The sequence below is a fragment of the Monodon monoceros genome, unplaced genomic scaffold, assembly GCF_005190385.1.
Source record: "Monodon monoceros isolate NGI ecotype Baffin Bay Population unplaced genomic scaffold, NGI_Narwhal_1 Super_Scaffold_9, whole genome shotgun sequence".
Classification (NCBI taxonomy): Eukaryota; Metazoa; Chordata; class Mammalia; order Artiodactyla; family Monodontidae; genus Monodon; species Monodon monoceros.
This window is the reverse complement of record NW_021703786.1, coordinates 36,646,466-36,659,362: the sequence shown is the minus strand read 5'-3', so window position 1 is coordinate 36,659,362 and position 12,897 is coordinate 36,646,466. Positions and strand designations below refer to the sequence as shown.

General features: G+C 46.6%; 1 protein-coding gene across 2 annotated transcripts in view; it reads right to left on the bottom strand.

The window, feature by feature from the left end:
* The window catches only part of PRKCA (protein kinase C alpha), a 371,195-nt gene that overhangs the window by 291,160 nt on the left and 67,138 nt on the right, over nucleotides 1-12,897 (bottom strand). Inside the window, exon 3 of one of the 2 annotated variants that reach the window (XM_029212921.1) lies at nucleotides 8,322-8,840. The exons of the other annotated variant lie outside the window; for it this stretch is intronic. Within the exon in view, the coding sequence (XP_029068754.1) occupies nucleotides 8,322-8,352 (31 nt within the window). The 5' untranslated portion in view covers nucleotides 8,353-8,840. The remainder of the gene's footprint in view (nucleotides 1-8,321; nucleotides 8,841-12,897) is intronic. 2 annotated transcript variants of the gene reach the window in all.

Below are 12,897 nucleotides of genomic sequence, written 5' to 3'. Positions count from 1 at the left end.
CCCAGTAAATCTTTCTTGTTCTGTATATTATCCATCTACCACAAAAGAGGTACAGAAAGTGAATTAATGTCAATGCCAATTTTCATAATACATAATTGAGCATAACCTTCTTAGTGTCATGGGTCATTCTAACAGCAAATGAGATAAATGCTTAAACCCTTATCCAGCCCACTTCAAAATGAATTTAAGCTTTTAAAACAATGATTTTGAGCTGCTTACCCACTGCCTATTCCTAAGAAACACACGCAAGTGTACAACCTGTGTTCAAGACAGACCTCAAACGCTGCTTGCAATGTTCAAGAAGGGACACCATAATCCTTGGCATATTAATAGTAAAATTCTGTTAATGTATCGTAAAATGCAATACTTTTACTAACATGCTCATTTAACTGTAAGGAAGAACTTTTTTTTTTAAAACAAGAAATGCAAAATATTCTCAGTAGCAGAATCATACCACCTTCAAATGTGTATATACAAACTGCATTGATTCGAAGTCTAACCATTCCTGGGACATGTTTGGGTCCAAATGAATAGGTAGGGGGATAAAACAAATGAAGAGATAACGTAAGGCCACAAGTCACACATTCAACTCAAGACTTCAACAGGATGCCCACTGGACACGTACAAGATGAGTATCACTGAGTCTACACAACGGTGTAAATATTAACACCCAGGCTTCCACTTTCAAAGCCAGGAAGACTGTCTAGAGGCGACCTGGGAAAGGCTTTCAGTCTTGAAATTAGATTTCCTGGAAATAAAGTGTCTACCACAGATGAAGCTGCCAAGAATTCACAGTCAGAAGCAGACACAGGATGAAAATCCTCATCGAGCTCTGCCCCCTCTCATTTGGCGGATGACGCAGGGGATGCGAAACGAGTGGACCAGAGTGAAGGCGGAGAATCTTTACTTTGACCCCTTTGGTATCAGGCTCCAGCCAACGACAGAAATCCGTCCAAAGGATCAAATGTGTTTTTCAAATCTGACATTTTAACTGCCAGATTCATGCCCAACTTCAGCACAACAGATTCGGATCCACCAACATCTTTTCTATGACATTGAAAACCCCAGAAAAGCTCTACAAAGGTTCAGCGTCCTCAGCCTCGCCAGGGACTCCTGGCAAGAGAATCTGCGTATCTTCCAGGCGTGATCGAGAAAGTGGTAATTAGCCACCTGGGAGCCAGTTGTACTTGGGATTCCAGCCATACCCTGAGGTGACCCAGACAAGAGTCTTTTGTTCAGAGCCTCATCCCCCCATCGTACAGATGCTGCCACTTTTACTGATACAAAGTATCTGAAAGTAACCGAGTTCTTTTGAGCAAATCATACCAGTTAAGAGACTATATCCCACTGAGGAATCATTTTTAATTCAATGTTGCTTTTCTTTCTTAATGGGAGATCTGTAGTCAAAATGAGCAAAAAAAAAAGATCAGTGTACTGAAACCCAGAGGCAAATGTCTGTTATCTCAGTTTTCTTAGACATCTGCAGCGAGGGTTTTTTGGGTGTGTCTGGTGATTGGAAATCACTAACGGGCTTCTGCCAGCTCTCACTCACCCACTAACTCAGCATCTGACAGAGCAAACTAGGGCTGGCATTCAAATCTGACAGCTGGCTGGAGAGAAGGGAAGGAAGCCATTTTTTTTTTGGTAGAGAGGTGAGAATAATACATGCCAGTGTTCCTCCGTACCAACCGTAATGCTGTCCACAGGAAGCCCTGAAACCCAGCAATAGAAACACGGCCACAGAAGACCTGGCACAGCCCAGCAATGCATATTTTCTCCCACCAAAATACTCAACTTTTTCAAGTAAAAAAAAAAAAAAATGCTAATGAAGAGCCATCTGCCAAGAACGTTCAACCTTCTCCCATTCAGGCATTAGTACCTATTGGGAAGGATTTTACATTCAAAGGAGCAGGGGTTGAATTATTAGATTACAAATCCTTAGAGAAATATGCTTCGCCTACCAGGAACTTCTAAATTTACATTTTAAAGCTAACTAAATCTTTAAATGTCTACTCTGTGAAATTCAAATAGCAATTACAGAGGGTTGTGTGTCTTCTCTCCCCTATTATAAATGAATATGCAGTAACAAAACACTGATGCTGGAAGATCTAGTGGTGACACTAAATATAGGCAGATGTTTCCCATGTGAAACGACCGCTGGACCTGATCCAGAAAGCATCACAACAGAGGATGGTCCATGTGTAAAATCCAAGGACAACAGTACCAATGCTCATCACCACGGCTATGGGCCACTTCAGGAAAACCTGAAGTGAGCAGGAAGACCAGGAACTTCGGTAATGATGCCTTAGGGCCCTGGGGCGCCAGCTGAGAGACCTCCACGGCTCTTCACCCTCACACCTGCCTTATACACATCTCTGCAAAGTGTGCTTCGAATTCCTCTTCACAAAGTAACCAAAGACCAACACGGGAATGACTGCTGTTTCTCCACCTTCCCTCCTGCCTGATGGTGGAGAAATGGATGAGATGAAATTCCAGGAAGATGGGTTTCAGTTACATGAAGGAGGCCTGCCAGCTCCTGTGATATAGGGGCAGTGATAACAGGGCAAACAGGTCTCGGCAATTCCCCAGCGTTACTGCTGTGGAGGACAAAACTGCAGCTAACCTCCAGCAGCCTGGGAACTGTGGCCTGCCAAACATACATAAGTAAAAGACGAACAAGAACTGGAAGACGCAGACAGACACTAAGACGATTACACAATCGCCCCCGGCACCGTCAGCAGTGTAGTGCTGCAACCCAAAGGAAGTTTTTGGGTTTTTTTAATAAATTTATTTATTTATTTTTGGCTGCATTGGGTTTTCATTGCCGTGTGCGGGCTTTTCTCTGGTTGCAGCAAGAGGGGGTTACTCTTGGTTGCGGTGCCCAGGCTTCTCACTGCGGTGGCTTCTCTTGTTGCGGAGCACGGGCTCTAGGCGCGTGGGCTTCAGTAGTTGCAGCACCCGGGCTCAGTAGTTGTGGCGCACGGTTTAGTCTCTCCGCAGCATGTGGGATCTTCCCTGACCAGGGCTTGAACCCATGTCCCCTGCACTGGCAGGCGGATTCTCAACTACTGCACCACCAGGGAAGCCCCGAGAAGTTCTTTTAGTTAGATTTTTGCCTTTTCTGGAGAAGTCGAGAGTAGGAAGCAGCTACCTTGCCGGGATTACTTGAAACATGATGATGTACAGGCCAGAGGGTTTTCTGCAGAGGCTTTTCTAGCAGGACAAAGTGAAAACCACCACTAAACAGTTCCTGGGCATCTCGGTACCAAGTCCTATGCAGGGCACTGTAACTAAGTTAATACCCATCGCTTTCCCTCCAGGCCTCCAGCACGTGAGTGCACGGAGCAGACGGGGGCTAAGAGTCAGAATTCAGGGTGACCAGCAAGTGTGGTGCTTGCCTGCAGCCTTGCCTAAAATACAAGCACAGCCAGAGCTGACTTTTACAGTTCCTCCCGCACTGTGCATGTAGCCTCGGAAAAGCCACAGCAATCCTTACACCACAGAGCATAAGCAAAGGACTTTTCTCTGGACTACGCCTCATTTTCTATTTGAGTAACCGAAATTCAACAACTTGCACAATAAATAAGGGAATCTTCTGAGTCCAATTAGTACTTATTCGAATTTACACAGCCCCATTTCTCCCTGCATTCCATTTAAACCTGATTTGTTTTTTAAATATCATTATGGGAAACTAGCATTATGCTGCCAAGTTCTATTATTTGAATGGTTCATAAATGGATTTACAGCTGCTGCTTACCGTATGCATTCGCTCACCAAGAGCATTCATACAGATACTCTGACACCTGCATTCGCCCTCCTGCAGAGAGCTGGGTATTCGTACCTGGAAAACTTTCACTTAAATTGCTTTAATGGGTTCTAAATAAAACACTACTTGCAGTGATTCATTTTTCCATTTGATTGGCCAAGGATGTGAATTATAGCTCACAGGGTAAACTCATAAATAAATAGTACTAGTATCTTACCTGGGAGCTTTCATGCAATATGGAATTGAGATTTCTATTTGCCCATTACGGACACGCTCCTACAGCAAGCACCCCATGGTCCAGTTGGGCAGGTGTGTGGGGCACAGTAAGTCATAAACAGGCATCTCCTTCTCTTCCCCACCAAATCAGGGTCAGGAATAATACCTACGCAGGCTCGACTGGAATGCAGATGTGTCTCAGAGGGTACAAGTCTTACTATTTAAAATGTGTGATATTAAACCGTGTCACAATGATTTCAATGTACTCCGAACATAAGATTTCTCAACAAGTGTCACTAGACTCCAGAAAAACCCAGTAGGTTCTTCTTGATACAACCATTTAAATTAAGTGCCACTTTGCTGTACACCTGAAACTAACATTGTTAATCAACTATACTCCAATACAAAATAAAAAGTTAAAAATCACAGTGCCACAGCCTCAATGGCAGATCAAATCCTAAGAAGCCAATTAACCCATAAATATGAATCAAAGGACCACTACGTACAGCAGGAGAAATCAAAACCACTGTTCCTACAGAGAACAGGACCACGACAGGCAGAAAGTGCGTTTCAAGTCGACGCAGGGGCCAGGGACACCGCTGATGAAAAGGTAAGTCATGCATGAAACTCATCACAAAAATTATCCTTCAAGCGTCCTCCTTTAGCACCAAGTCCATCTATATTTAGGGGCTCTCCTCTGATTTTGTACATTTTCCCTAAATGTCTTTCCCATGATTAAACTTTCCATCTTTCATTTCTCTCTTCAAAAAGAAAAAAATACCGATTCCACAAAGATGGCAGCCCACCCTCTCCAGGGTCTTCTATATCCCAGCTCTATTATTAATTACTCCTTCTTTGCCCTGCATCTTCAACTTCTCCCTCAAAACCAGGAGGCATTCTTATAGTGCTGTGGTCAAGAGTGAGATGTACACAGATAAGATGGGGCTTTCTTACTGCCTTTGCCACCTGGAGCCACTTAATCGTGTGCCTCAGTTTTCTCATCTGTAAAACTGGGAGTAATAACTCTCTCCCCATCTCCTAGGGTTGTAGGAGGGACTGGGCAAGTTCATTCAGGTACAGCTACAGAATGTGGTCGACACAGGGCAAGCCCTCTATCATGTGAACTATTTTAATGATAACTGACCTCCTCCCTTCCACTAAAATACGCTCAAGTCTCTCCATCCTTTTAAAAAAGCTTCCCCTGACCTCCTTTTTCCCACCTTTCCCGCTTCTCTTTCCATCTGAGCTTCTTCAAAGAATACTTTACATTCCTTCCTCACTAACCATTTAACTTAAGTGACTTTCTACAACCAGCAGCCGCGAAACCGAACCCAGATGACTCGGCAGCATTTCAAGCCTCTTTTGCTGCGTCTGAAGTAACTGACCACTCCTCCTGGGAGATGCTACCTACTTTCTTCACCCCTCCTCTTGGTCTACCCCTAACTCTGAGGGTTCATCCTCCAGCTCCTTCAACAGTGTGGCCCAAGGCCCACTGTTCTGCCTTATATCCCGTTTGGAGACCACCTCACCCACGCTCACGGTTTTCAGCACCGTCTGCATCTAATGAGCCCTAGGAGCGCATCTCCACCACTGGCCTCTGCTAAGTGAGCCTCGGGCATCACCACGTGTTTGTCCTGTAGACACACCAACCTCAACACATCCAAGGCAGAAGCGGTGGTGTCTGCCCCCAGCTCCACTCCCAAAGTGCTGATTTCAGACCACGGCCCGACAGCCAGAAACCTGGGAGCGGTCTTCAAGCTTCTCCCTCAGCAGCCACACAGAAATGGGCAAACGGCTGCTGACCGTGCGAAGTACTCTGAAAGCCGCCTCGTTTTCCCGCATCCCGACGACCACTGCCCTAGCCCAGCCCTGTCTCACCTGAAACCTCACAAACACCAGCGACCTCATCTCCTCACGGCGGGCAGAGGTCCACTCACCTGACCACGAAGCTTCGCCGGCTCCCACCTCTCATCAGGTCGGAGCCAAGCTCCAAACACACCGCAGGCCGGCTTCACCTCCCCTCCCGCCGACCACCCTGCCCCAGGCGGGGGCCGCCCTCCGCTCACGTGGGCCTGTGTGCACGGACTCCACGCACGCCCCCACTAGCAAGGGAACCACTTACCTTCCGAAGTCCAGCTCCGGCTTTATCTGCAAGGAGCCCTCTCTATCCTCCCGTTGCAAACGGCCCTAGTTAGTGTCTCTCCCCCGCCCCCACCTGGGCTCCTCCGTCTGTCGCTGTTCACCCTTCCCACACCCTCAGCCCCTTGAGGGTCCGTGTCCTGCTCATCTCTGTGTTCTCAACTGGTACTCAGCAGAACTCAGTATTTACAGGACTGGATACCTGCACCAAATAAGTAAAAAAGTAGGGCTCCATTTAGTTATAATACCTAAAGGGGAGCAATGTCTGGAATATCCTTGGGCAATCAGTACTCAGACACACAGATGTCTTAAACATTCTCCTTCCGAGTAGTATAGCAGCAAATGTAGATGAATCTCAAATGATACTTGAAGATTTGTTCATAACTATGAGGAAAATTGGGTGTAATAGATAAGAAAGCATAGACTGACCTCGCAGCCATTAGGATGGTCATCAAAAAAACCAACAAAACAAAAACAAAAAAACCACAACTAGAAGTGTTAGGATATAGAGAAATTGCAACCCTTGTGCACTAGTGGCGGGATTGTAAAACGGTGCAACTGCTATGGAAAGCAGTATAAAGGTTACTCAAAAAGTTGAAAATAGAACTACCGTAATAATCCAGCAGTCCCACTACTGGGTGTACATCCAGAAGACCTGAAAGAGTCTCAAAGAAGTATCTGCACACTTGTGTTCACAGTAACACTATTCACAACAGCCAAGGGATGAAAGTAACCCAGCTGTCCATCCACAGATGAATGGATAAACAAAATGTGGTGTATACATGCAGAGGAACAGCATTCAACTTTAAAAAAAAAAAAGTTGTGATATATCTAACATGGATAAACCTTGAGGACATTATCCTAAATGAATTACACCAGTTGGAAAAAGAAAACACTATATGATTCCACTTATGAGTATCTACAGCAGTCATATTCATAGAAACAATGTGGAACGGGGGTTTCCTGGGGCTGGGGTGGATGTGAATGTGAATATACTTAGCACTACTGAATGGTATACTTAACGTAAAATTTACCATCTTAACCATTTTTATGTTATCATAAAAAAGGAATTACAGATTGAAAATGTGACAAATTCAAAGGGAACACATAAAAATCTCATTTACAGCTTTAAAGAAATGATAGGGGGTTTTTCTGATTTGTGATAAAAACTATCGTTTTCTTTCAAAAGCCATAAGAAAACTCCACTTGACCGTATGAAAACGCTGCCCGACCAGAGGCTCACGCCCACAGCATTGGTCCTCTGTGCTTCCCAAAGCCAAGCCGCCTGTGTATTTCATTTCTAAACCGAATCTGAATCTACACGAGAAAATGCAGAACCAGTACACACAAAAATTGAGCAAATAAAATTAAGTCTTTGGAAAGAGCACAAGTTTGATTTTTAAAGTAGACATAACAACTGTCTGCCTCGTGCACTGAAATCTCTGGAAGCTTTTAACAGCAGCCAAGACATAAGCCTGTTTTAAATGGGAAGAAATCACGCTATAGTTTTACAGGTTAAAAAAAATCCCCGCAGCGTAAAGCCACCCCCTCCGCATCATCCATCTGCCTTTCCCGTTCATTAATTACAGACACTCGCGATTCTTCCTTTCTGGTTTCCCTGAACACTCAGACGCATCCTCCAAAGGGTAGAATGTTCCCTGTCTTGCATCCTAATTGCAAGATTAAACACACTTCTAACGCTCTAGTCCCGACGGTTCCTGCAGTTCCCTACAGCACTTTCCCTCCCCCTCTGAGGTTTCTCCACACCCAAGTGCCTTCCTTACTCCATCCAGCTCTTACTCTTACCCACTTATTTTCATTTCATCTTCCAAATTAGCCCAACATCAACTCTGATATTTCTCCCAAGACATCTCAAAGGCACCCCGAGCCCCCGTTTACCTGACAAATACAACTGGGTCACAACACTGCTGTGGGACCAGCCACCGTGGGTCCTCAGTGGGTACAGACTGCCTGCGGGTGGCAGTTAGAGATCATCTGAGCTGGTGTCTCAGTGGCTTTGAGTGTCACCCTGGTTTTCTCTCTGCTTCATTCCCTCCCAGTTTAAGGATGCTGGGCCTGGACTCTGCAACTTAGGCTTTGGGGTCAATTCAATCCCCATTCATAGCTGTGTGATTCCAACGGAGTCACCTGACCACTTCGAGCTTCCACTGTGTCATCAATAAGCTGAAGAAAACAGTACCTGCCATGTCGCTGCTGTAAGGCTCCATCATGGAAGTAAAGTGCTGAGGGTTCACGGCCTGGTACAGAGTAACGGAAAAAGATGCAATAGGGACCAGATCCTCTGGGGAAGGAAATACACCGGCTACAATCCTTTGGAGTTTAGACAATGTCACAGCATTTTTCTGAGCTCCTACATTCTGCAGAGACCATGGGAAACGTCACAAAACTCAGGAGCTGGACAACAGTGGTGTCTTCAGGATGCAGCCTTCGACTTCGCATCAGGAACAATCATCCCCCAGGGGGTGGGGGGGGTCCCAGTGTGGCCCTATGACGTGTTACCAACGACACGTGTTAACATTATCACAAAGCTGTGGAGCACCTGGACGCATGAAGTCCTCGGTATGAGGCTTTAGCGCAAAGCTGCTCATCCTAGGCAGACCCTGAGGACCATCTGCGGCCACGCGCCGGCGCCCCTCAGCTATGCCTCGGAAAGACGCCTGGCCCCTCCTCGGGCAAGGACACGGGCTCCAAAGAGGGGCTAGGAAAAAATAGAAAAAGCGTCTTTAAATGTATTTTCTTTCCTTTTTTTAAAAATTTGCGTCAAAATGGTATGCCTACCGCCAACTTAATAAACTCCTTGAGAAGTATAAATCCCAGCATGGGTTGGATTGTGGAAGGAGAGGCACACACACGGTAGGTAAGCATGTGAATTTGTGCCGTGTTTCTGGAAGGTAACCCGGCAGCCCTAAAAGGCACTAAACATGTCTATATTGTTTCACCTGAGAGTTTCACTTTTAGCAACTTACGCTGTAATATTTAGATTTTCATATAAATACGTAGAGAGATGTTCATCTCCCAGCACTACTTAAAACGAAAAATGGCACATCAGTCATTTGAAGTTAAATTGATGACAGAAGAGCTGTGAGGTAGACTACAGTCATTATACCCTTTTTTTTTTTTTTTTTTTTTTTTTTGCGGTACGCGGACCTCTCACTGTTGTGGACTCAGCGGCCATGGCTCACGGGCCCAGCCGCTCCGCGGCATGCGGGATCTTCCCGGACCGGGGCACGAGCCCGTGTCCCCTGCATCGTCAGGCGGACTCTCAACCACTGCGCCACCAGGGAAGCCCCATTATACACTCTTGACAAATATTTCAGAATGAGAAAATACACACTAAATATAAAAAAGAACTACATAAAATAACACGGCAGAATAGACGACAAGAGGTAGAGAGAAAAGATAGGGGATTACAAATTATTCTTTTGTCTTTTTTCAAATTGGCTCCAAAGCTTATTTTTATACACAAAGGCGGGGAGGTGACTTGCAAAGACTGTTTGCCTTGCGTTTGCAAGCAGGTCCTACCACTCTCACCAACTCTAAACCGATGCCTTGATTCGCAGCTAAACCAGAAAAAACTCAGATGGAAATTATTTTAATTCCATTCAACAAGTAGGGTTTCATCCAGCCAAAAGGCTGAGTAGGTGGCACGAAAACTATACTTAGCAATCATGTCCTTGCTTAAGTTTGAAATTAATAGCTGCAATATTCAATAAAGTAACAGTTTAAACCTGTACAGAAATGATGCTAAAAACAGTCACGCTGCCAGCGCCAGGGACTTGTCCCAGTGGGAGACTTTTTCAGGTTAGACGTGAACGTTGGTGGAATTCCTTATCATTAAGGAAAGCAGCGGAAAATTCAGGACCTGCAAGCTTTCTCACGAGGACGGCTGTGCTCTCTTCTCCACTGTCTCCTCCTAGAACATACAGGGATCTCTTACTGCCCGTCCTCAGGGCAACCCAGAGGCCCAGGACAGGACCCCAGACAGGACTACCTGAATAAACTAAGCTGTCTGAACCATCGGAAGTGAGATAAACAATCTACCACGATGTGTGGGTTATATCCACAGCAAACGAAGCAGATCCATTGTAGGAACCATTCCTCACCCTCAACGGATGGGATGCTGTTGAAAAGGTGCCCACCCAACCTCAAGTGGGCCCATGCCACTGCCCCCAGCATGCCGCGAACCTAGGTGTTGAATGAATACTTGACATGGGTCCCAGTCCAGAGATGTGCTCCAAGTGTGACATACATACCAGACCTAAGACGATGCAAAGTCTCTGTTTATATTGATATGTCATAACGACAACATAGATATACTGGTTAAACACTGAAATCGGTGTCACTTATTTCTCCTCCTCCTTTCTTTTTTCCAGTTTCTTTAATTGAAATATAGTTGATTTACAATGTTGTTCCAATCTCTGCTGTACAGCAAGGTGACTCTTCCCTCTTTCAGCGTGGCTACCAGGAAGCTGAAATCTGCATCGTATCTATTCAGCAGCACTGCTCTCGCCACCAAGTCGTTTACTTCCCTCAGAGCACAGCATCACCATCCGACCTGACCCTGCTCGCGGACGGAATGTGCTCATTTGTCACGGGCCCCCAGAAGACAGAAGCCCCAAGAGAACAGGGCTCCCTAGCCTGTCTGCTAACTCCTCAGCACCCAGAACCCAGTGGGTGAGCCCCATACCACAACCATGCACGAATCATGAAAGAATGTGAGTCAGGAACCAAGACCGGGGCTCATCAGGCTCACCCACGGCAGGCCTGCCCCTCTCCTAGTACTTCAGGTGAAAGTTCTTCCTTGAAAACTCACTTTCCCCTTACCCACCCCACCCCCAGGTCCAAGGATGGGCCAGGGCTGGGTGTGGGCCAAGTGCTCAGCTCCAATCCTGACCCAGGATTTCTGGGCTTAGTCATATCATGGCTTCCGTAGACCTCTGCTTCCAGGCGGGAAAAAAACGCTTTCGTTCACAGTAAGATGTTCAACCAAGATCCTCCGTCTCCCACGGTACTCAACAACCTTGCCCTCCAGGGGCCGCATGCCCGGCACCGCAAAGTCCTGCTCACACATCTTCCTGGGCTGCCCGGTCCTAAAAACCGGTGACATACAAAAATCAGGCCCAACTCCCCCTCCAGGGAGCGCCCCGCTCAAACCTGGACACACCCCTGCACCTGGAGGGGTCCCCGGGGCACCTTCACCAGCTGACCTTGGAGGGCTGCACACCTGCCCCAGATCACCCGCCCAGGGCCGTGGAGGACAACAGGCCACCAGCTCTGACCCACCCTCTACCCACACCCTGCATGAGCCTAGGCCCCGGGCCTCCAGCTCAAGCCGGGGTCAGGAGATGGTGGCCCCTTCCTGCCCATCAGAGCTCCTCTCGTGTAAGGGGGGTGGAGGGGGGAGTCACTTTTTTTTTGGATCCTCTACTGAGTTGAGAGGATCACGAATTGGATTTGCATGATAACAGAGAGTGTGTGTCTGGGAGAAACACATCAATGAAGCTCTGATGGTGTCTGAGACCTAGAGGGGGCTGGACACTCTGAAGGAATCAGAAAACCAGAAGCAAGGGTCGTACTAAGACGCCCTCTGCCATCAGCCCACGTTTTTCCAAGTCTTCAGGCCTGCCATGTATCTTCCCTCAGTGAAGAGCCACCCACGAGAACGCTGGTGGAATTCCTTATCATGAAACAGAAGTTCATCTTACTTTATGGAGAAGGGGCTTAAGACCCCAGCTTGCCGTGGGTGACCACTGCCTCTCACGCGGCCCATGTCCTAGAAGCCCACGGCTCTGTGCCTGCAGTTCTCCACTTCACACAAGCTGTCGTTTCTACTCCAAGCCAACACTGAATATTTACCTTCCACAACTTCCTTCTATGTAGCCAACAAGATGCCTAAGAGGACTGAAGAGCCTTTCTCTCGCTGGTCTGGGGGGGAGCTACTTGCCCACATCACATGCACCACTAGATCTTACAAATGGTCACATCCCCCCAAAATGCTTCAGAGGCAGCCTTTCAGCTTCAAGGACACATTTAGATTTAGTGAAACCCTCTATTACAAGGCAGAAATAGCTGAAGTTCTGACTTCTGGGAATAGCCTACATCTCCTTTTTACAGATGTATAGAACTGTTGAGCATAATTGCAAAATTAAGCCATGGCTATTATGAAAATGTTCATTGCTCGAAGTCACCAAGCTCTGAGAAGCATCTCACACAGCAAGGAGATCCCAGCAGACCAGACAGCTCACGGGTCGACACAACCCCCTCTGCAAGCTGACACACCTACTAGGAAAGACAAGCGAAATTCAAGGCACTTCTTCAATGACAGCCCGAGAGGCTAAGGAAATAAGTGTGGTTATTACAGAACCTCGGAGGAATCGCAAAAGCTCCAAATATGGTAAAGTTGAAGTTTGTCAAGATAGTAAAGCTTTGCGATAGATTGAACTTTTTCCCTGTTATAATTTTAGATAGATACCTGAACTTGTATCTCTGCACGCAGTTCAGATCAGGTGTTACCTTTTCAATGAAACCGAATCTAATTGTTCCAGTTTAACAGTCATTTCCTTGCTCTGTGCTCCCAAAGCGCAGTGTTCCTCTTGGTAAGGTCCTTTCTAACAGCCTCCAACTCCTTTCCTAAGACTGCAGTGTGTAGGGCTGGGTCAGGTGCCTCTAGGTCTGCAGCCTGGTTGTAGGTGCTACAGCTGAAGAGAGAGAGAGAGAGGGAGAGAGAGAGGGAGAGAGAGAGAGAGGGAGAGAGA